Genomic DNA, 21531 nt, shown 5'->3' with positions numbered 1-21531 from the left:
ATGTCACTGCAGAAGGTGCAGCCTTGGACATATGCGGAACGACACGTGCTTATCCCAGGATGAGACGAGTGCTCCGTATCCCTGCGTTTAACACTTTGCTTTGGTTTAATTGAATTTATCCAGGCCGAAACAGTCAAGCCACATTTTCGCACTCCCTTACTTACCCAACACATTTCATGCATTGTTTGTATAAAATGATTGATCCAATGAAAAATTTAATAAACCCACAAAACAGAATCCACATTTCACTCATATGTCAAACTCAATTTCCTATTCACTGCCAGTGAATAGGAAATTGACTTTCTGGACAAAGTGAGAACCCCCGAGGGGCATAACTGGAGCTCATTTGGATGTAAAACCTCGAACAAACATTATGTGAGTCCACAAAGTCAGTCTCCATTTCATTGTCAAAGCAGCTTGAGTTTTTGTCTTCTGATATCATCACCTATGCAAACATTTTGGGTTTTTTTTTTTGTTCCTCTTTTGCATCAGTGGGAATGTTCCCCCATCATATCTGACCCACTATTTGTTTTCTGTTTTTCAGGGTTAGAGTTCACCTTTAGCACTTCTATTAATGATGCCATTGCATCCTTTTTTTCTTTTTATTTGACGTAATCTTTTTTTCCTGCTGTGTCATGGTAAAAGTGGTAGGCGTTGGTACGAGAGAATATAGTGCTTGTAGTTCTAGTATAAATGGAAATTCAGGTGAATAAGGAAAACAAAGCAATTCTTCCTCTGCTCTGTTGCTGTCGGCAGCTCTTTTTCCTCCTTCGCTGTTTTTCCTTCGTCACTTGTTTTCTTTCTCTCCCACCACCCCACCTTTCATCTTCTCCTCCATCTTGCTCCTCTCTCTTACATCTTCTTGCGACCACAAGCACTAGTTGAGTGTCCTCCATTTTTCAGTGTCACACGATAGACAGCAGATCCCACAAGTGCGTGCGCGCACACACACACACAGACACACACACAGGCACCGGGGCCAGTTAGAAGAGCTTAGCTAATACACTTTATGGAGCTCCCTTTTTCTTTTTATACTGCATTTTTTTTTTGTGTCTATATCAGTCCCTCATTTTCCCTCCCTCTTTGTCCTAGAAGCGGAGCCAAAAGTCATAGCTCTTTACTGACGGAGAGGTCTTTCCAGTTATTTTTCACAGCATGTCCCCTGTGCCCTAGCTGGAACAGCTTGCCTCATGGCGGTAACATGCTCCCTGCGTCGTGCTACATGAGAGCCTCTTCCACACATGCATTGTTGTACAGCTGGGCTCACTCAATGTGTGTGTGTGTGTGTGTGTTTGTATGCCTGTGATTAACTTGTTGAAGATACCTGATCCTTTTTATTGTTCATTTGACCCGCATCCTAGGAGGCATGAAGGTCAGGGTGGAGTACCCAGATACCTTGTACAGGGGGTTAGTGTGTACCTAAGAGAAAAGGAAGACAAGGAGAGACAGTAAACTGATGTGATACATAAAGATAGTGTAGACTATAACAAGCACTGTTTCTTTAAATCATCTCTCAGGCTTTTCAGCTGCTCATATTGGCTGCAGACACACACACACACACAGATGTATATGGTTAGCAGGCCAAAGCTGGTTTCAGTTAGCATGGAGCCAGTCACACTGTGTGAGAGCCTTACCCCCTGCCTGCTACTGCCACCCTCCACAGTCTCTCTCCTTCTTTTTCTTTTCTCTCCATTCTCCCTCTTTGTTTTACTACACATGTGTGACAGTCAGCCGCTGCTCACCAGGCCCATACTGTAGTGCACTGTCCGAAGTTTCGTTATGCTTGTGAAGCACACACACGCAGGAACATACTGTTGATCTCTGTGGCCCTGTGTCTTCTGATTAGCAACCATTGTGACAAGCAAGCCATCAGAGCAGAGGGGAGCGGAGAAGGATGAGGAGTGGGGGGGGGGACGGATGAGAGATGTGAGAAGGAGGAGAGGAGCAGAGGTGTAGTGGGGTGGAGAAAGGAAGGGGGTGAGGAGGCTGGGACCCCTGGGGACCCCTAGATCACAGCCATGCTAATGAGGAGCTGCTTTGCCAGCAGCAGAGGTGTCAGCTAACCCCAGACAGGTGCACACACACGTACTCCCAGGGTTTGTGCTGCTGCGTGCATGTTTGTGAGAGTTTGTGTGTGTGTGTGTGTGTGAGTGCACAGTGAGGCTAGCGGAGGGGAGGGGCTGCAGGAGCGGCATTCTGTCCCACTGGCCTAGCCTGCGGGTGGCTTTGTTCTGTATGCAAATCTGTCGCTGTGGCGTTCTGTCGCCCTTGATGGAATGTTGGAGCTGTACAGCGAACCTGAACCCCAGGAATGCTGCACTGCACACACACACACACACACATGCGCGCGTATGGTTAGACAAACATGTGACACCCACTGTAGCATGTCCTTTGCTTCCTGACTCACCTTCTTGTTAACAACTGGAACCTGCAGAATCTTCTGATTCTGCACTAAAGCAACATCCTTTTACACACTAAATTTTGCTCCCTGGATGTAATACGTTTCACCCTGTCTAGTTTAGGGCTGTGCATGCCAGCTGAATGTCATACAGTAGGAGTTGGAGTTGGTGGGCTGGCATTCAAATTCTACTTATTTTCAATTATGATTTTTTTTTTCTCCCTGAGCTTTGTGAGAGTAAATTTGGCATCAGTGAGCATTCATTACCATCCACTCACTGTTCACTGTCTGCTGAGGAGAACCAGTTTGCCCGTCTTGGTTAAGGCTGAACTTGTGGATTTTTGTTATTCTTCTGCGGTCTTGTTGTAAGGTCTTCTGGATTAGAGCCTCTGATAAAGGCTCCAAAATTTAAGTGTAATGTAAATGGAAGGAGCTCATTCTTCGAAAATATAAATCAGGCTCCGCCTGGAAGGATGGCATATGTGAATTCCTAAATTAAACACAAATCCACATGTCTCCACCGTACGTGCGGTGTCTACTTCAAGCCCGCCAGTCTCACACTAACTTTTCTACACCGGCCATATGCGAACAGTCAATACCATGGCTCCCCTTTATTCACTGGCATTTTGTTTGTACTTTTTAAGGCAAAATAATGGCTATAAAAAGCAATCTGGAAAGAATAAAATCTGATGTAAAGCTCAGATCTTAGTCCCTGAAGACTGGGTTAATTGGCCCGGTGGTTTAGTAAAAAAAGCCAACCCAGGAGAGGAGGAGAGCATTATTACTGGCCCACCTCAGCTCCACGCATGTGCCAATGTTTTAACAACTTCCTCCAGGCCTCCTGGCCCTTCGCCTTTGTTTTGTTGCACAGGACAAAACGTTGCCCATCTAAGCTGGTCTAAGGTCTGTGTTGTATTTTATATGCTTCGTGGAAAAGTCTGCCTGTGGGAACACCTGGGCAGAAAAATAACCGATAGTATTTTTGAGGTGAATCCCATCACGTTTATAAGTGGCGGTATAGCCACGGAAATGGTAATGTGTACAATGCAGCAGCATATTACAGAAGCCTGCTGTGACTCCATTTCATTTAACCTCTCATCTCAGTCACATTCACGAAAAAGTATATGTGTATCTGTGTGCATATGGTGTGCCAGAGTAAAGTGGGCAATTAGGTCCAGCATCAGTGAGTATGTAGAGAGGAGAATGTAACTCTTCTAACTGGTAGTTGACCTTGGTGGTCAGGAGTGGAGGGGTCCCTGCCTGTGTGTCAGGCAGACGACTGTAATTACCACAAACTGAAGCATGACACGACCCACCGTGATTCTTTAATGAAGGCTTTTATTGGCTGGAGGACTAAGCGGCGACAGCATTCACACTCAACACAGCATGTGTAAGTGTTTTTGTGTGTGAGAGAAAAGGATAGAGTGAGGACTTGTGTGTATCATAGTCATAGGGAAACGTGGAGGTTGAATCTGTGACGTTACACACAGGTTTCTAAAGGAAGCCTTTGCAGCATGCAGGTTTGGGTTTACCACCTGCCTTTCTCTCGGTATTGCAAATCTGGGCGATCAGAAGAAATCTCGGTAGAAGTGAAGTGGCATCAGCAAAACACAGCCTAGTTTTTTTTTTTTTTTTTTTTACAACTTTCAGTCAAGCAAACACGTCTGTGGAGATGCCCCTTCATTGTTGCCATGATGCACGTGAGAAGAAGTAAATCCTATTTTGTTGTTTCCTTAGAACTCTTTTCTAGCAGTTATCGCTTGAACTGAGGCATCAGGCAATTCCGTGTTATCTTCAACATCTGGCATGATTCTGTGATTCTCTTATTCTCTATTTCTGTCTCTATTCTCTTCATCTCACTGTTTTCCTCCCCCAACCCCAACCACCCCCACCTCGCTTGCTTGCTTGTTTGCGAAGTTGATGAAATTTGTCTTTGGCCGTCATTAGGCAGCAGCCATCAGCTGCCACTCTATTAGCTGCCACGCTTCCTTTAACAGCATATGGCACGGCTGTGTAAGATGTGACAAGATGCAAATGTGTTGCTGTAGTGGTGGTGGTGGGGTGGAAGGTTTTGGTATATGATTGTGTAGCTTACACTGATGAGACCATGTGTGCAAGCCAAAATGTAGATAAAATATAAACACACGCACACACAAACACTTTAACAGATTGAGACCATCAATCCCTCTACCGATCCCACATCTTCATTTCATATTGATCCTTGTATGTTGATGAGCTGAGGTTATACAGATCCCATGTCTATAAGACCCCCTCTCAGTCCCTGGGGGCATGTAAATAGACTTGATGTGTGTCACTGTGTATGTGCGTGTGTGCCCAAGCATGCCTTCCTCTTAAAGTCCCTCCACCTCTCTTCTTACCCCCTCTCCTCCTCCTCTTGCCTTCCCTCTCTCGCTCTCTTCTCCACGTCCAAGCTGTTAAGCTGTCCAGCTCTCTGCTGCCAAGCGGCCGTGTGAAGCCCAGCCAAACTAAACACAGGCAGGCAGCCCACCATTTGCCCCACACACACACATACACACACACATGCACAGACATACACATACAAGCAGAAAAATTACTTGCACATACATGTCCACACACACACATACACACATGCTTTACACAGACGTGTAGTAGCAGAAGTCAGGTCATGTCCCACCCCACACAAACAGTGAGAGTGACGGCTACACCAGAGCCTCACTAATAGCAGAGAAAAACAGACAGAATCAGTAAATGAGCCCCTCATTAACTTTTTCTGACCCCGTCTCCCTTGGGGAAAGCCAAACCAATCACACCGCCAAATCAGCTTCCTGTACTAGACACTGATCCAACATCAGCTTTCGCTCATCTGTTCTGCACGGCACAAAAGTGTGTGTGTGTGTGTGTGTGTAAATTTGTGAGTGTACTGAGGTGTGCTGCGAGAGACTCTAAGGAAGTGAAAAGAAAATATTGCTGTGCATGTATCAGTGTCTGCATGTGTGTTTTACATTCCATGACAATGGGAGGCTTTGAGGCAGTCAGCCATCTTGATCACATAATACTCTGGGCAAAAGTAACTTCTCCTTCTTTTTTTTTTTTTTTTCTCCTTCCCTGGACTCCAAGCTCTGGGGCCACTGTACCAACATGACTGCGCTTGCGGTAGCTGCTGATGATAAAATAGATGCAGATGCCTTGCAAGCAAACACAGGACTGTGGAAATGCCTCTTTAGCGCTAGCCTGTGTTGAATTAGATAAACCCCAACCCAGGTTCTTTTTTATGAGTCACAAACAGGCTGACGGGGCCATGCCACAGTGACTGATAGATTCATTTGGCATTATTAACTCACGACATTCAAAGGGGCAATTTGTCAATTAGTAATGTACAGTTTATGTGTGTGTGTGCCTGTGCAGCCGCAACAGATCGCTTTACTGTACTTGTTATTACACTGGTGACGTAGAGCTTTATTTAATGTGGATGCAGACCGGAGGGGTCTTTACTGTTTACACATTGTCTGCATCGACTCTCCTGTCTCTGCTTTTGTGTGTCTGTCTTTCTCTCTAAGGCCACACCTCGCCCTCCCCTCCTACTCTCTATCCCATATTTTGTTTTTTTCCCCCATTGGTGTGTGTGTTTTTCTTTTTTTATATGACTGCCTCCCCTGTCTCCATATGGAAATGACAGAGTAGACAAGATGGATCTGTATATTAAAGTCTAGCTGACATTAGAATTAGCATAATGTGTTGTGGCCTTAGGGCAGTGCCTGCCATCTGCATTAGCCTGTAGACACACACACACACGCACGCACGCACGCACACACACACACACACACACACACACACACACACGGAGTTTCTTACTAAAGCAAGAACACTCACATAAACAGACACACAGAAAGCTGATATAACTGTATGTTTTAACCGCAATTAATTCTCCTAAGCATAACTCCATACATGGGCACATAGGTTGCTAAGAAATGTGCCGGCGTTGTAAAGATTTGCTGGTTTAAAATTAAAAAAAAACAAAACGTTTTTAAATTGATATCTTATTGTTTTTGTTTTTCACAAAATAATGACTTAATTTCTCTTGGCCCACAGATAAGGATGAACCATCCAGCTATATCTGCACTACCTGTAAGCAGACCTTCACCAGCGCCTGGTTCCTGCTTCAGCATGCTCAGCACACTCATGGTATCCGCATCTACCTGGACAACCACCTGGCCAACTGCTCCCTCACTCCCCGCATGGCTCTGCCTCCACCCCCTGGTGCTGACGCCCTGCCTCGCTCCCCTCTCCCCACTTTTCTCGGTGACACCAACAACCCATTTCACCTCCTCCGCATGGCTGCGCCCCTGCTCAGGGAACATGCTCCTCCCCCGGGATACATGGAAACCCGGTTGCCCGCAACACCACCATTTGTTAGTCCTCCGCCTCCCCCAAGACCGCCTCTAGAGCGAATGGGCCCAGAAGAGATGGGGCTGCTGTCCCAGCACCCCAGTGCTTTTGAGAGGGTGATGCGGATGACCCCCATGGAGCCTCCCTCCATGGACTTCTCCCGACGACTAAGGGAATTAGCAGGCAACACCACTAATAATGGGGGGCCTACACCTCCTCTCTCACCCAATCGTGTGCCACCCATGCACCGCCTGCTGAGTCCCACCCTTTTCCAGCCTGGCGCCAAGCCCCCAGCATTTCTGACTTATGCCACACAGCCACCTACCGCTCAAGGGGGACATGGTTCTTCCAGTCCTCCTGACAGCCAAGGTCAGAACCAGGCCGCTGGAAAAGCCAAATCCTGTGAGTTCTGTGGCAAGATTTTCAAGTTCCAGAGCAACCTGATCGTCCACAGACGCAGTCACACAGGAGAGAGGCCGTACAAGTGTCATCTATGTGACCACGCTTGTTCACAGGCAAGCAAGCTTAAGAGGCACATGAAGACACATATGCACAACAAGTCTGGATCCATGAGTGGGTCCCCAGAACAGGGAAATAGAGGAGATGGAGGTGAGAGTGAAGAAAAGAGTAGAGAAGGAGATTCGAGAGGGGTGGGGATAGACAATGAGGAGGAAGAGGAGGATGAGGAGGAAGAAGAGGAGGAGGAAGAGGAAGAGGAAGAAGAGCTGAGGAATGGAAGTCGGCCACATTCCAATTTAAGTGACGATTCCCAAGAGTTCAGCCAGAATCGGCAGAATGGTCCCAGACAGTCTCACGAGGAGAAGCCCCTGAGTGGCGATAGAGTAAGTGACAGTGGTGGAGTGGGCATCATGCACCCGTACAACCATCTGGACAATCACCTTAGACTTAACCCTAATAAGAGAAGCATGGATCGACAACCCAACGGAGATAGTGGAGAGAGGGGTGAAGCAGACAGAGAAAGAGAAAGAGAAAGAGAGATTGAGAGGGAGCAGGGCAGAGAACGAGAGGACCAGGAGGACCAGAGGCCTGTGATGAATGGCAGAATTAGTGTGTCCGAAGCAGACTCCTTCCCTGGGCTTTTCCAGCGTCGTCCCACCCCTATCACCAGCCCGAGTCCCTCCAACAACAAGAGGATCAAGATTGAGAAGGAACAGCTGGAACTTCCCCCAGCCATACCCCTTATCTCCCCAGAGAATGTCTACTCACAGCTTTTGGCTGGCTATGCTGCTTCACGCCACTTCATCAGAGAACCCTTCTTGGGATTCACCGATTCCCGTCAGTCACCGTTTGCCACCTCCTCTGAGCACTCCTCTTCAGAGACGGGAAGCCTTCGCTTCTCCACCCCACCTGGCGAGCTGATGGAAGGGGGGAGCGCCTCGGGCCGCAGCGGCAGCAGCACTCCACACCTCCTGCGGGGACCGGGACCCGGCAGACCACCAAGCTCAAAGGAGAGGAGGAATGATACCTGCGAGTACTGTGGCAAGGTGTTCAAGAACTGCAGCAATCTGACAGTGCATCGACGCAGCCACACGGGGGAACGGCCCTACAAGTGTGACCTGTGCAGCTATGCCTGCGCCCAGAGTTCCAAGTTAACACGCCACATGAAGACCCATGGGCAATTTGGGAAAGAGGTGTACCGCTGTGATATCTGCCACATGCCCTTCAGTGTCTACAGCACACTGGAGAAACACATGAAGAAGTGGCATGGCGAACATTTGATGGCCAGCGAGGTCAAACTGGAGCAGGCGGACAGAGGATAAGCCAGCTGTATAACCTACAGTGCACATGTTCAAATGCATATACACAAAAGCACACACACATGCACACACAAATTCCCCATAACCACTTCTTCAGCTATAGGGGTTGGCTGGAAACTCTCTCTCCAACGAAAAAAAAATTGAGACTGATTGATGTTCGTCCTTTTTTCTTGTCACAGAAACTGCCACCTGAGAATATAAACAAAGGGAAACTTTAATGAGAACTTGTCTGAAATGCCCAACTTGGTGTTTCTTGGCAAACTGTCTGAGGATTTTATCAGTTAGGAATCCATGGAGCCTTTCTACTGTGCAATAATTTCTGTATTTATTGGATTTTTGTAATGATATTTGGCATGTGCAGGTACAGCTTTGTGGGATTTCATATGGAGTTAGTTTTGGAAATGTGCTAAAAAAAAAAACCTTTTTTTTTTCTTTTTTTTTAAATGCGATAACTGGAAGTCACCCTTAATAAAATTTTTCTTTTTTCTTCCTTTAAGGAAACTTATTATCATGTGTGAGTAAAATTGTGTGAAGCAGTTAGCTTTTAAAAGTAAAAATAAATGTTTTCTATTTGAACTGCAGCAGCGGATTACAATCCATTCCCTCATACAGGCCTAAAGCACTGAATGTCAGCCTGACAATAAAAACATAATGCTGGATTTAAAAAATCCAACGTTGTCTCATAGACCGGATAAGTAACTTTTAATTTATTCAGGGAAATTGTCCTTTTGAATATTGGCATGTGACTAATTCCAAAATGCAGTTACTGTATTGCTGTCCTTGATTCGGTCAGGACATAAATAAAGGTTGCACTTAATGGAGGTACCCTTATCTGATGCTCAGTACATTCCCACTGTAGGTTAAACCACCATATTTAATATGTTGAATAAGTTAAGACTACTTGTGATTAATGTGAGGAGAACAGTCCTGTTTATGGTTTGTAAATATATTCTTTTTTTTGATGCATTTTAAAGTAGCCCCGACTGTCCATGAACAAACGCCTAAAACTAAACAATCAGAAGACCAGCTGCTTGCATTATCCACAGTATATAGTGTAACTACCATACATTATTGCTTTATCAGACCCACTTGATTACCTCCCCCACTCCCCCAACCCCCATATGTTCTTACTCAATGCCAATTTGTTGAACGAAAGCTACTTCAGCGATTGTAACGCTTTCTGAATCGCTCTCTGTCCCTCCCTTGTATGGCATGGCATCTCTCTCTGACCCAGGTTGACTTCCCGTGTCCCCTCAGGAACCACAAAACGGCTTCGAATAAAATTCATATCAATACGTGTTAGCGTGTGTGTTCTTCTCTCTGCGGCATGCTCTAAGCCGCTCTCTGACGGCGTCTTTTCACAGTTCACTAGCTCAGATTCATGCATTAGAGCGGCTTTTAAAGGGAAGCCTGTTCATTCGCCTCACAAAGTGATATGGGTTTAACTCCCAGTAACAGATTTTGAGACAGTGTGCATGTTCGTGACTTTTGGGGATTACAGTTTTTATTTTCTGCATCATTCATCCTGAAATGAATCTGGTGCAAAAAAAAAAAAAAAAAAAAAAAAAGGCTATATGAGTTATGATAATTTTGAGCACAGCTGCACTAGGGGACGGCTGGGCGACCTTGAGTAGGGGCTATTCTTATAGTAAAAATGAAAGCTTGGAGATGAGAAATGAAGAAGTGTGAGAAAGAAATGGAGGGAGAGAGAGAGAGAGCAAGACCTTGACCAGGGAGAAGAGTCATTCAAATGAAATTGGAAGCATATGAAAAGTGTGGGTTGTTTTGTACCCAAATGCACAGCTAGTGGCCACATCTTATAACGGACCATCAGAGTGAGACAAAGTGAGCGTGAGAGGGGGAGACAGCGAAGCCACATGAAAGGAGATTGAGACTACATCTTTCATTTTTGTACTGCAATTCTCAATCATCAAAATTGTCTTTTCAAAATTGTCATTTAAGTTGACCCGCTTCTTTGACCTATTGTCAGGTTTTGTGTGTGCCATTTTGTTTTTGCTTCAAAAACAAACATACTATACCATCAATGCAAATTTTTTGGAAAGGAATCTAAATATGGAAAGGTCACTGTAGCTCCTCATAAGCTATTCAGCTGCCATGTAGTTCACTGTGCTTTAGCGAATTACCCCACAAAAAGTGAGATCAGCTGACGAGGAGCTACATTCTGCTTGCTTACAAATGCATGAGTGCAAAAAATCGAAATCTTGTGAACGCAAATTGTGTATTCATTCCTACAGAACTCAGTTCAAATTTAGGCCAAAACGAGTCATACAGCTATCAGATCTATCACATTGAAACAATGAGCTTTGGAACCGTGACAGAGATCCCAAAACCCCATGGACATTAAGTCTTACAATATGTTTACAGTGTTGAAGTATGCCATTAATGAAATACTCTGTGTAAGTGTTTAAAAATGCTAATAAAGTATTGTTTTCTCCAATGTTTTTGAATGCCATAGCAGTTTTGTATTTGATTATCCTGGTGGAGGGATTTTATCTTCATGAATATGTTTCTGTATGATTACTTGTTCACTGTATGGGAAGACAATTTTTAAAGTGTAATATTTCCAAATCATGCCAGATTATTATTATTATTTTTTTTCTAAAAAGAGTGGTGCCATTATTGACTCTTAGTCTTTTCAGTCTTTTAAAAAAACGTTTTTAATTATTTTGAATGAGTTTCCTGTTGTTGGTTTGGTGACGCTATCCTTCATGGATGTAAAACAAGAGGATTTTAAAAAGATGACGAGAATTAAAGAACTAAAGGTGGAGCCTTCTGCAGTGGAATACAGTTGCCTGTGCAGGAATATTTTTCAAAATCATTTCTTTGAGACATTCATGGACATTATGTTTTTGTCGATGTTTTTCCTCATGGTTGGTTGAAGGCCTTGTGATGGCACTTAACAACTGTAATTTTAAAATACATTTTCATATTTCACTTTTCACAACTTTCACTTACACTCTTTGTACAAAATAGTTTCCTTGTTCTTTTTTTGGAGGAGGGGAGAGTTCATCATTGTGAAAAAAAGTGATTTCAGAACAGTACACACTTGCTGTTTTGAACATATATGTATTTTTGTAATGTGTTGAAAAATCAATACAAGAAAGCCAACACTTCAATAAATGTTGCAATTGCTCTATGATTGAAGCAACTTTTTATTCTGATTATTTTATCTTCCTCTTTTCTACCACAATAGTAGGACATAGTAGTACAACTGTTTGTTTTCTACTTGTTAGTTTTACTCTGATACAGAAATGGACAACAGGAATAGACATTTCTAACTACAAGTGGAACTAAGCAGCTGCATCTCTACATCCCACATAGTAAATTATGACCTTCTATGCAATCAAGATCATAAATAAATAATAAATACATGTCATAATATTTCATATGACCTCTAATCTGGTGTTGACTTTAAGAAACATCGATTTTACTAATGCAAGTTTAAAAAAATCATGCAGTCTACGAAATGGAAACATATAAATTAATACACTTTCCCTAATATTTATTTTATGTGTTGTGGAATTTAGTTCATTAAAAATTTATTTGAAGAAGTACAGTTGCAAAAGAAAAAAAACGAGAACACAACACATCTAATGCAAAAAATCTGACTGTGTATAACTAGTAGAGTAAAAAATTAAAACAAAGATACACCCACTATGATCATGCTTGTTGCAGTAGAGACACATGAAATTTATAGGACAGAGGACCAAACGCCCAGAGGGATGGACATAATAGAAGATGCATGTTGACTCGTTCACACCAACAGAAAGCAAGAGCATTAAAAGGGTCACAACAGTGTACAGCTACTGCATCTACCCTCATGCTGCCTTGTTAAGTTGCAATGGCTTTCTAATATGCAGGTGCATCATCAAACCAGTGAGCATGATTTTACTGACAAATGTTCAAGAAGCAACAAATTTCCCATTTTTCTAATGCTGTTCGATTTCAATTCCCTCGATAGGATGTTCAAACCTCAACACTTAATCGGTAAGCCACTACAGTGTTTTTAGTCTTTAGAAGGAATTCAAACTGCAGTGGATGTTTGCTTACTGTCGTGTGAAATGTAAAAATTAATATTATTATTATTAATATTATAATATTATTAATACGGTATTTATCGTTAAAATGCCTTTCACTTTGTTACCACGGAATCATCCTGCAAGCTTGCAGTTATTTGGCTAAACATTCTTGGGGCATGACAAGACACAGACAGATGGTAGTTTCTACATTTTCATAAGGATCTGACAGATCACATTTCAAATTGTGCTTTTATACCATTACACTGATCAACAAGCGCCTCCCTACATTTAACTTCGTAGATGACTGCTAGTACAACTCCCTTGTTCTTAAAAAACAATGTGAGTATGAATGTGAGTCATAAGTTTTATTTCTGAAGGTTGCTGTTGACAGTCTCATGCTTCAAAAATGAGTCCTGGCATGAGTGTGGGGACCCATCAGGTATTTCTTGATATCAAGCCAACGACAGTCAAGCCTGTCCTCGCTTGAGCCTCCAGGCCATTGGATAGCATAACAAGAAATAGTCCAAGTACAGAATCCGTGAATATGTGTGTGTGTGTGTGTGCTTGCTCAAGGAAAAAGTCTGAGAGAGAAGACACAACAGCAGATAGAGAGGAGTAAAGAAAGGAAAGGAGGCGGGTTCGTGTGAGAAAGTCAAATCAGGAGGAATTCTCGATGCTTGCCAGCTCTTGCCACACACAACGGCCCATGAAGTGTCTCTGTGTGTCTTAACATTATGTATGATTCACTTTAAAATATAATTATTACATCAAATATATTGTGAAAATAACGATGCTTAGAGGATTCCGTGTTTGAATGGAGCTGATTGTGACTTTCCTACAGTAAATCTCTCTCTCGTTCTCTTTGTCTTCGTCTTCCTCGCTCGGTTTGTGCGAGTATGTGCCTGAAGGCCGACATCTGGGTGCCATGCTGATGATTCTGGTCTTCTGGTCAGCAGAAATGTGCATGTTGAGAAGATGTCACATTCCCACAGCTCTTATCCTAGCAATGGCATAACTATTGACATAACAATCGGAGTAGCATGACTGTCTGCAGATGGTTATTGGCTGCAGATGTTTTTAATGTTTCAAAAAAGGTAAAAAAAAATTGATTAAGGCCCATAGTGTCAAAGAATTGTTTTTTTTGCTCAGTTTATTTTTTGATTTGCATGTTATCTTTTTAAAACAATGAAATCATCCAGTTTGTACCGGATTACTCATACTTGTTTTATCAAATTGGCATTTTTCTTTTAATTGTGTTCCAATTTTGCAAATCACACTACAGCCTCAAGCAACTTACTATACATCTATTTTGGCAGCCTGAACTGTCTTTTTCCTTAAAGGGCTACTCTCCATATAATCAAAGGCCACACAAATATGTGCTCACAGATCCAATCTGGCCCCTTTTCTGCCACCAGCCCATGCTGCACATTTCACATGTGACATGAGGTTGAGAAGCTCTCTTTTAAACTTGTTTAGGAGAAGGCCCCCTCCTGTGTGCCCAGCATCGTGGGAGAAAAGTGGCCTCGAGCACCACTCTTCACCAAAAGCATTGGGCAGAGGCCCTATAGTCACAGACAGAGAGTCGCGGAGTGGGAGATGAGAAATCAGGGTTTGGAGTAAAACCACGTCCTCGGGGAACAGGGTGTCAGCAGGGACTAGGGTTTATGTTCTGGGCCACACAGGACCACAAGGCTACCGCAGAAACCTCACTTTCTGCTGGATCACAGGGCTCAGGCCCCACTGGCCTCTCTGTAACTATCCAGTCACTAATCTACTAGTCCTGACCAGTACCCAGTCAAATGACGCTGCCCGCCCAGGGAGCAGACTGGGCTTCGCCCTTGAACACAGCGACCAAAGTAAATCTGGCCCAGCTGGCTGGTCTTGGGAACAGAGGGGATAGAAAGAGACAGGGAAGTAGGGGAAAGGATGTAAGGAGTAATAGAAGAAGGGAGAGCAGGGGGTGCAATTTAGAAGAGTGGTCAGGAGACAGAAAACGCTGTGGTCGAGCGTGGTCACTCAACAGTCCTGTCTTGGGAAGTTTCTTTCTTCTGGGAAAACTTGACCCAGAGGAACAAAGACTTTGTGGTCATGTTGAGCGTGTAACTAAAGGACAGGAAATGCAGAGTTTTTCACAGGGAGGAAAACACTAAAGCCACTCAGTGGGAGGTTTTGGCCATTTACGGCACAAGCATGTCGTCAAGCATCAAAACAGAGCTCATCTCAAAACAGAAATGACAAGTTTGGTTGCTATAACAGCCTCTCGTATAATCAGACAATTCCATAACTATAGGAAAACTGGACTGTATTGTTTGACAGTTAGACCTTATGGTTTCCATTTGTTTTTGTTTTTTTTTTTATATCCAGCGTTTGCAAACAAAGGTATGAAATGACTTAGAGTATGACTTAGAGGGCACCTGATGGGAAAATCACTTCAAGAGTGATTAATAAAAATCACTAAATCAACTCAGTGGGTCGTGACTGCACAAGCCATCGTAAACACTGGCCGTCGCCTCGCCATGGAAACACAGTCAAGCAAAACCTTTATCTTTGCACTCCGGCCACACCCTCACTGTCTGCATATTTACGCCTGCTCCCTCTCTTCATCGTATGCTCACTTCCATAACTTTGCTTGTATCTAATTTAATAACCCTATTCGTTGTTGTATTCGTGTCCCCTCTGCCTCTAACATATTGATTCTTTTCAGATAAAACGTTCTCCTCTCACAAGTTGCGCTCCCCCTCTCTCAGCTCTTTTCTCTATCTCCTTGCCTCTGTTCCACTGTCAGCATAATTCCATTGGTGTCAGACCTCCCAGGTGGGCCCAGACACAGGTAGATAGCTACCTCGGTGGGGAAGCTTCTCTGTTGTCGGCTTCCTGACGCCTGACCTGCCATCCCCTCCAACACACACAAGCACAAGCACACACATACACACCTTGCCTCAGGGGGGTCAGTGTCATTGTTGACATTGGACACATGATCGTCGTGGTGCAATATTAAATCTTCTCATTTGATTTGGACTGTAATTATGTCGTAAAAACAAACTGGCTGTGAAGCCGTGGCCCGCCAGTGTGATCTACTTTCATCAAGTGCAGACTGGCTTAATTATAGAGTGCGCCATATACCCATCTTTCACTGGGCAGCTTTTCCTGCTGCTTCTTTAAGCCATCACATTCTTTTATTGTGCGTTAATCACAAGGCAATTGGGCCGTTTGCAATGGCTGGGGGTAGATTTTAACACTGGTCTGTACACATCCTGTGTATTCTGGAACAAAAATCAAGAGTCAAGCAGTTGTACATGATAATAGAATCTGATGCCTCCTCTATTTCTGTGGTCTAGTTAATGATATGGTTTTCATACCTCAAAGGTTTTCAAATGTGACAATCTCTGCAGAGGATAAAGGATTTGCTGTTCTTTGTGCACTTCAATTTAAGTGTGTGAGGTTAGACAGATAAATAAGTAAATTTGACAATAATTGACCAAATCTAATCAAAAGAACTCACACTGATGTGAACGGCTGTAAATAAAACTTGGATCTTTTCCCCATAGGATTTTATTTCCGTTTCATTATCCTAAGCGGGAGCTATACAACACTTGAAGGAATAACACCCAAGTTTGAAGATCTATGAATTTTATGATCAAATTATTTCCTCACATAGCTGCAGCTTTTTATCTGGGTTTTACAGCGAGACATCTGAAGTACATGTTTGTTTAGGCCTATATTTGCCACATGGCTAAGTCAAACCAGATTCCACCTTCATATCAACTTGCACGAGGGTGCCAGATGCCAAATAGCAGCATATGGCAATATGTATATTCATTTTTTTTTTTTTTTTGCTGTGCTTCATGCAATGTGTTCTGGAGCTCTGCTTTGGATCACTCAATCTATTAAGTGGTTCTCTTTGTGTACTACATGTAATATCTCACACTGATCTGCTTTTAATAAAATAGTACAAATACAGAACCAGAGTAGATTTTTTTTTAAGTTAAAATCAAACAGACAAAAAAGAAAAACAAACATTTTAAAACCTAAAAATTCTAAAATTCTGAATCTAAAAGAAGCCAGATTGTAATTGTACTGTAATTATAATCTCAGTGTTCAGTGTCTAGCAGGAAAGAGTTTATGTCAGAGATGAGTGTGTGAGGTAGGGATAAAGGATGGAGCTGTCTGGGGACTGACCCCTTTATGTCTTAATAGTTGAGCTGAAAAGGAGGGGAGACTATGAAAGCTGAAGGGTCACTGAGGGACACCTCCCTCGTTCTTGTCCCTTTTATGATGGGTTCATCTGTATTGTGGCAGGTGTGTGAAGTGGGCACCTTACTAGAAGTAATTGCCATCTCTCTCCTGTGGGTCATTGTTTGTCCCTATGCCTGAAAAGACCATTAGAAAAAGGGTTTCAGACTGTTACAGTGGCAGATTCTGAGACCAAGACTCTCTCTGTGTAATTCTCTTGTTCTCTCCGGCATAAATTGAATAAAAACCATAATTATAATATATTCAAATTATTCTGACAACCTGAGGAATTCCATTAAGAGTGTGATGTGTTGTACATAAACACAGACAGTAAACACGTCCTGCTGATGCTGCGGTTCTTTAGCTGGAACAGACTGCTGCTGTGGCTTCACTGCAGAAACCATTATGGTGCCACAGAGGATAGTCATAAAGGTGATTAACAGCTGTTTCTAATTAAAGATCAATGGAGAGTCTTTGTGAGGTGATGTGTTATATGAATTAGGAAGACCACTGTCCATTAATGACATCAGGCAATGTCACTGTAATAGACTGGGTATTGATTCACTCTCAGTTGAGCCACAGCTCAAACCAAACGACAGGCCAGATCACGACTGTTGAAGCGGATGGATTTATTTACCGATGTTCCTTTGTTCACAGCTTGGTAAAGATTCAGATGCCCATTAACAGCTCCTACCCCCTGACCGCCCAGATGTGTTTGAGAAATGCACAGCTTTTATTTACTGTAATGTATGAGTTGCGTCAGAAGATGAATAAGTGGCGTGCACGCCGCCTTCCTGGAGATGCTGGTATTGGATTTGAGTGCATTGCTCCCACAATGGGATTCAGTAATCAAGCTTCATTACAGCACTGCATCAGAGTGGATAAAAGAGTAGTGAAAGAACAACATCGTAGAGCTGATATCATGTGCCCATAATTCTAAACAGTTCTAAGCAGGTGATATTATGCACTTAGAATGTGTCAGGTACAGTTGAACCATAGACCTGTTTCCATGGTTATTTAGTGATAAGTATTGATCATTATTTTCTGTACCTGTGGGCCAGTGCCCAAAACCAGACCTTTGAAACTATAGCTGAAACTATATGAAGTTGTGTTAGTTGTGTTGCTACTCTGAATTGTGCACTCCGAGGTTATGCCTGGACGAACATTTCTTTGATAACATATTGTCCGACAGCGGTGGCCGTGGTTCACTTGTAAGGTCTTGTTCATGCACAGCTTGGATACTAGGAGAAAGCATTGAGATTTGTTCTCACATTTGTTGTCATGACTATTCTCCATATCAGACATGGACATGGACAAGTGGATGCATTTGCGGCAAGTAAACTCATGTGGCTAGAGCCAAGTGATTCGGGGACAGGTTCACTGTGAGTTCTGATCTACGTTAAGTTTCCTCGCCAGTAATTTACACGGCAAAATTTGCATGTAGCAAGGTTGAATAATCAATTTGCAGGTGCAGAGGAAATCTTAGATATGTAAGAAGCTGCTGCAGTTACTTTCTGGTCAATAGGGGAATGTAGGCTGCTCGTGTGAAGTAGTTTAAAGGCAAGTTGAATTGATACAGTTTTAGAGGCTGCGTCAGAGTCAGATCCTGCAAATCCAGCATGTGCAAAGTTTGTAACTGTAGCTGCTTCTGTAAGAGGAGCTGGGTTCAAGAGGTAGCAAGAGAAATATGATGGGGAAAATTTACAAATTTGGAAAATACTGTCACTATACATTTTTCCTAATGTACATATATATAAAGCTTTGACCCAAAGCCATGACCTGTAAAACGCATCCCCAAAAAATTGATACACTGCTCGAGTATATGAGAAATCTAAATGTGCTTCATGGTGGCACATCCCTTCATTAACATCTTACTCCTCTATACTCAGCTTGAGACTGTGCCAAATGTGCCGTGGTTCTGCATTGTGACAATTTCCGGCACTTCAGATGTGTATTTCCTGGCTTTCTAATCAGAATGCTATTTTGTATCTCAAAAGGGGCTCCATTCAGCCCAACATTAACAGCCCTCGTCTGTGATAATGTGGATGCTTCGGGCCATAGGCCACCAGCTGCATCCACTTGTCAGCCTTTGGTACAGATGCCCTGTCTGTCTGCTGTGGCAAATGAAACTCATGGACTAAATTGGCACTTATTGTGCAGAATAATTTTATGTATGCATTTTAATGTGCCTCATCCAATTCCTTAACATGGTTTAATTTTATCTGCTGACAACCATCTGAAATTTTAAAATGATTTAAATGGAAAGCTCCTATCCCTCTTGTAATTCACGTCTGTGAGTGGCCAGTGGAGACCGACTGGTATAGAGCTGCAGGTCTTTGTATCATTCCTGCACACTCGCAGGCAATTTATCCAAATCTGCTGGATTTTCTGTGCATCGTATTAGTTTCTCATACAAATCAAATGAAGAGAACTCAATTATGATGGATCAATAATTCAGCATTTTCAATTATGCTTTAATTGTAAGAAGCAATATCATCAAATCTTATTGTGTGGATAGGTGTTGTTGCTCTGCAGAGCCTTAGCTGATTGTTTATATGAGATTAAAGCTGTGTATCAAGAAAAAGATCAGGCAATGTCACAGAGCCTTGGATAGCCAGCAACTGACACGTGTATAGACACACTCCCGCACACACTCTAAATACACTACCAAACACACAAACACACACACACACCCTCTTAATGACACAAACACATAACATAAAGCCAAATGCTGCCACTAAAATTTGCATGGTGCTCAGTAATGCATTAGTGAACATCACTTGGCAATCTGTTCATACGGGCTTAATTGGATTTTAATACCGCCTCTGATCTTGTTTTCTAATTAACGGCGGTGGCTGGCAACCAAGCAGAACCATGCACCCAGCAACACCTTTGATCCCAGCCATATGGAGTTCCTCCAAGCAGGCCGGGGATGTAAAAATCCCTCACCTAGACGTGGGCGAACAACAGGCCCCCGAATCAAAATGGATGGGGTGAGGAGAATGAAGGAGGGTGGAGAACGGAGGAGTGTGGCAAGAGGTGTTGAAGGAGGGGGAGGAGGTGGTGCAGCGGCACAAGGTGGCGGTGGGGGTGGGCAGTGGCATGTGTCATACACACATCCCGGCGGCATTGTTATTGATTAATTTCTCTCACGATCAGTTGTGATCACAGATACATAAAACATGAGAGGGGGGACTGAAAGCCTGTACACCTTATCATCCTTGCTGCCATTCGACACCCCTTCCTTGCTACAGGGAAATGTCAATAGCTTTTCTAATCTGTTTACTTCTCCCCTTGTGGCCACTGCTTTATGCTTTTGATGAAGGGCTGCCAAAAATGTGTCCTTTTCTACCCTTGTTTTTTTCTCTTTTGGCAGACAGAGTGTAGCTCTTAAACTTTGCATCTGCACAGTCACCCTGGCTTTCATGCTGTTATTTAGTGAATTAATAGGATATCACTTAAAGACCCAATGCACTTTCAAGAACTCTGATTATTTATATTAGTTATAAGACAGTTTGCAAACTTATATCTGTCAATACAGTTTTTTGGGGGCCTGACCTGGCGTGAACATTTTGACCAAGGCTGTGCTGTACTCTTAGAGTGACAGTCTGTAGATTAATCAACACACCATAAGGGGAAGCATCTAATTTTTAATCTTCAGGGTGCAATGAATGCCATTGAAAGTCTTACTCCTAAAGCAATACATTCAATCTTATTATTATCAGTATCTCTAAAACTTTTCAACTATTCATCTTGTTTGTTTAATCCGCACAAAGATGATGTGTAAAATCAGAAGGTTGTAGTTTGTACAGTGGGTTATTTATGCAGGGATTTCTTGGTCAGGAACATAGATTTTCTGGACTCTATTTTTATAATAAAGCCTACTGATTAGCAAGGTTTAGGGTTAAGCAGATTCAGTTGTATTTTGCTCGCTTTTTCCTGAATAATTTAGCCCTTTTTTCTACGTTAAGCCAATCAGCTACTAGCGCCAGCAACACATTTACTATAGAAACTTAAGAGAGGTATTCAATTTTAGATTTTAAATAGTAATGTCAGAAGTGAAGTGTTAAAAACTGTGATCACCATAATTTCTTACAGCGGTCGACGCTGTAAGAAATTATGGTGATCACAGTTTTTAACAACTGCTCAACCAACTGCTTGAAATGACTGAAATGTGCCTTTAATGGTATTTTGGCCAAAGGACTATGGCCGATATAAACAAGCTAAACCTGGTTGGAGGCTTAATGCTTGCATGGTAGTTAGTAGTAGTTTATTTTACACTCAATTGATAAAGGTAAATAAATACTGTAGTACGGCATACAAGGCAATATTTGTGAAGGTTATCAGTCATGTCAACTCAAGGTAGTTGGACTGTGTTGTCTTGACAAGTCATCCCAGAGGCCTTAACAGCACTGGTGGGGTAGCGCAACAGTATTTAACCTCCATGGGTAATTATAACCTTGAAATCAAGTGAAAATAATGATAATACACAAAACAATATGGCAGCGATCCATGCATGTTGATTTTGGTTATTTCAGCAAGCTGTCATTTTACTGCTGTCTGACAGAAAACTGCTCATTAACTTTGCATATTAATTAAAAAAACCTAAGCAAATGTGACGAAACAGTTTGACTGACAAGTAGGGGGATGGTGTTTTTCAAGGGTGTCAAATTTCCACAATACTGAAACAGTGTTTTATGTAAGTTTACATTAA

At 42.8% G+C, this 21531-nt stretch overlaps 1 protein-coding gene across 3 annotated transcripts in view; it reads left to right on the top strand.

Moving 5' to 3' along the window:
• Positions 1–11704, top strand: part of bcl11bb (BCL11 transcription factor B b) — a 30135-nt gene extending 18431 nt beyond the window's left edge. For all 3 annotated transcript variants that reach the window (XM_067482096.1, XM_067482095.1, XM_067482097.1), the window contains exon 3: positions 6470–11704. In XM_067482096.1, coding sequence (XP_067338197.1) covers positions 6470–8547 — 2078 coding nt within the window. In that variant the 3' untranslated portion in view covers positions 8548–11704. The remainder of the gene's footprint in view (positions 1–6469) is intronic.
• The last annotated feature ends 9827 nt before the right edge of the window (positions 11705–21531 follow it).

The sequence above is a fragment of the Channa argus genome, chromosome 17, assembly GCF_033026475.1.
Source record: "Channa argus isolate prfri chromosome 17, Channa argus male v1.0, whole genome shotgun sequence".
In the NCBI taxonomy this organism is placed as follows: domain Eukaryota; kingdom Metazoa; phylum Chordata; class Actinopteri; order Anabantiformes; family Channidae; genus Channa; species Channa argus.
Note: the sequence above shows the minus strand (reverse complement) of the source record. Positions and strands in the feature narration are given on the sequence as shown.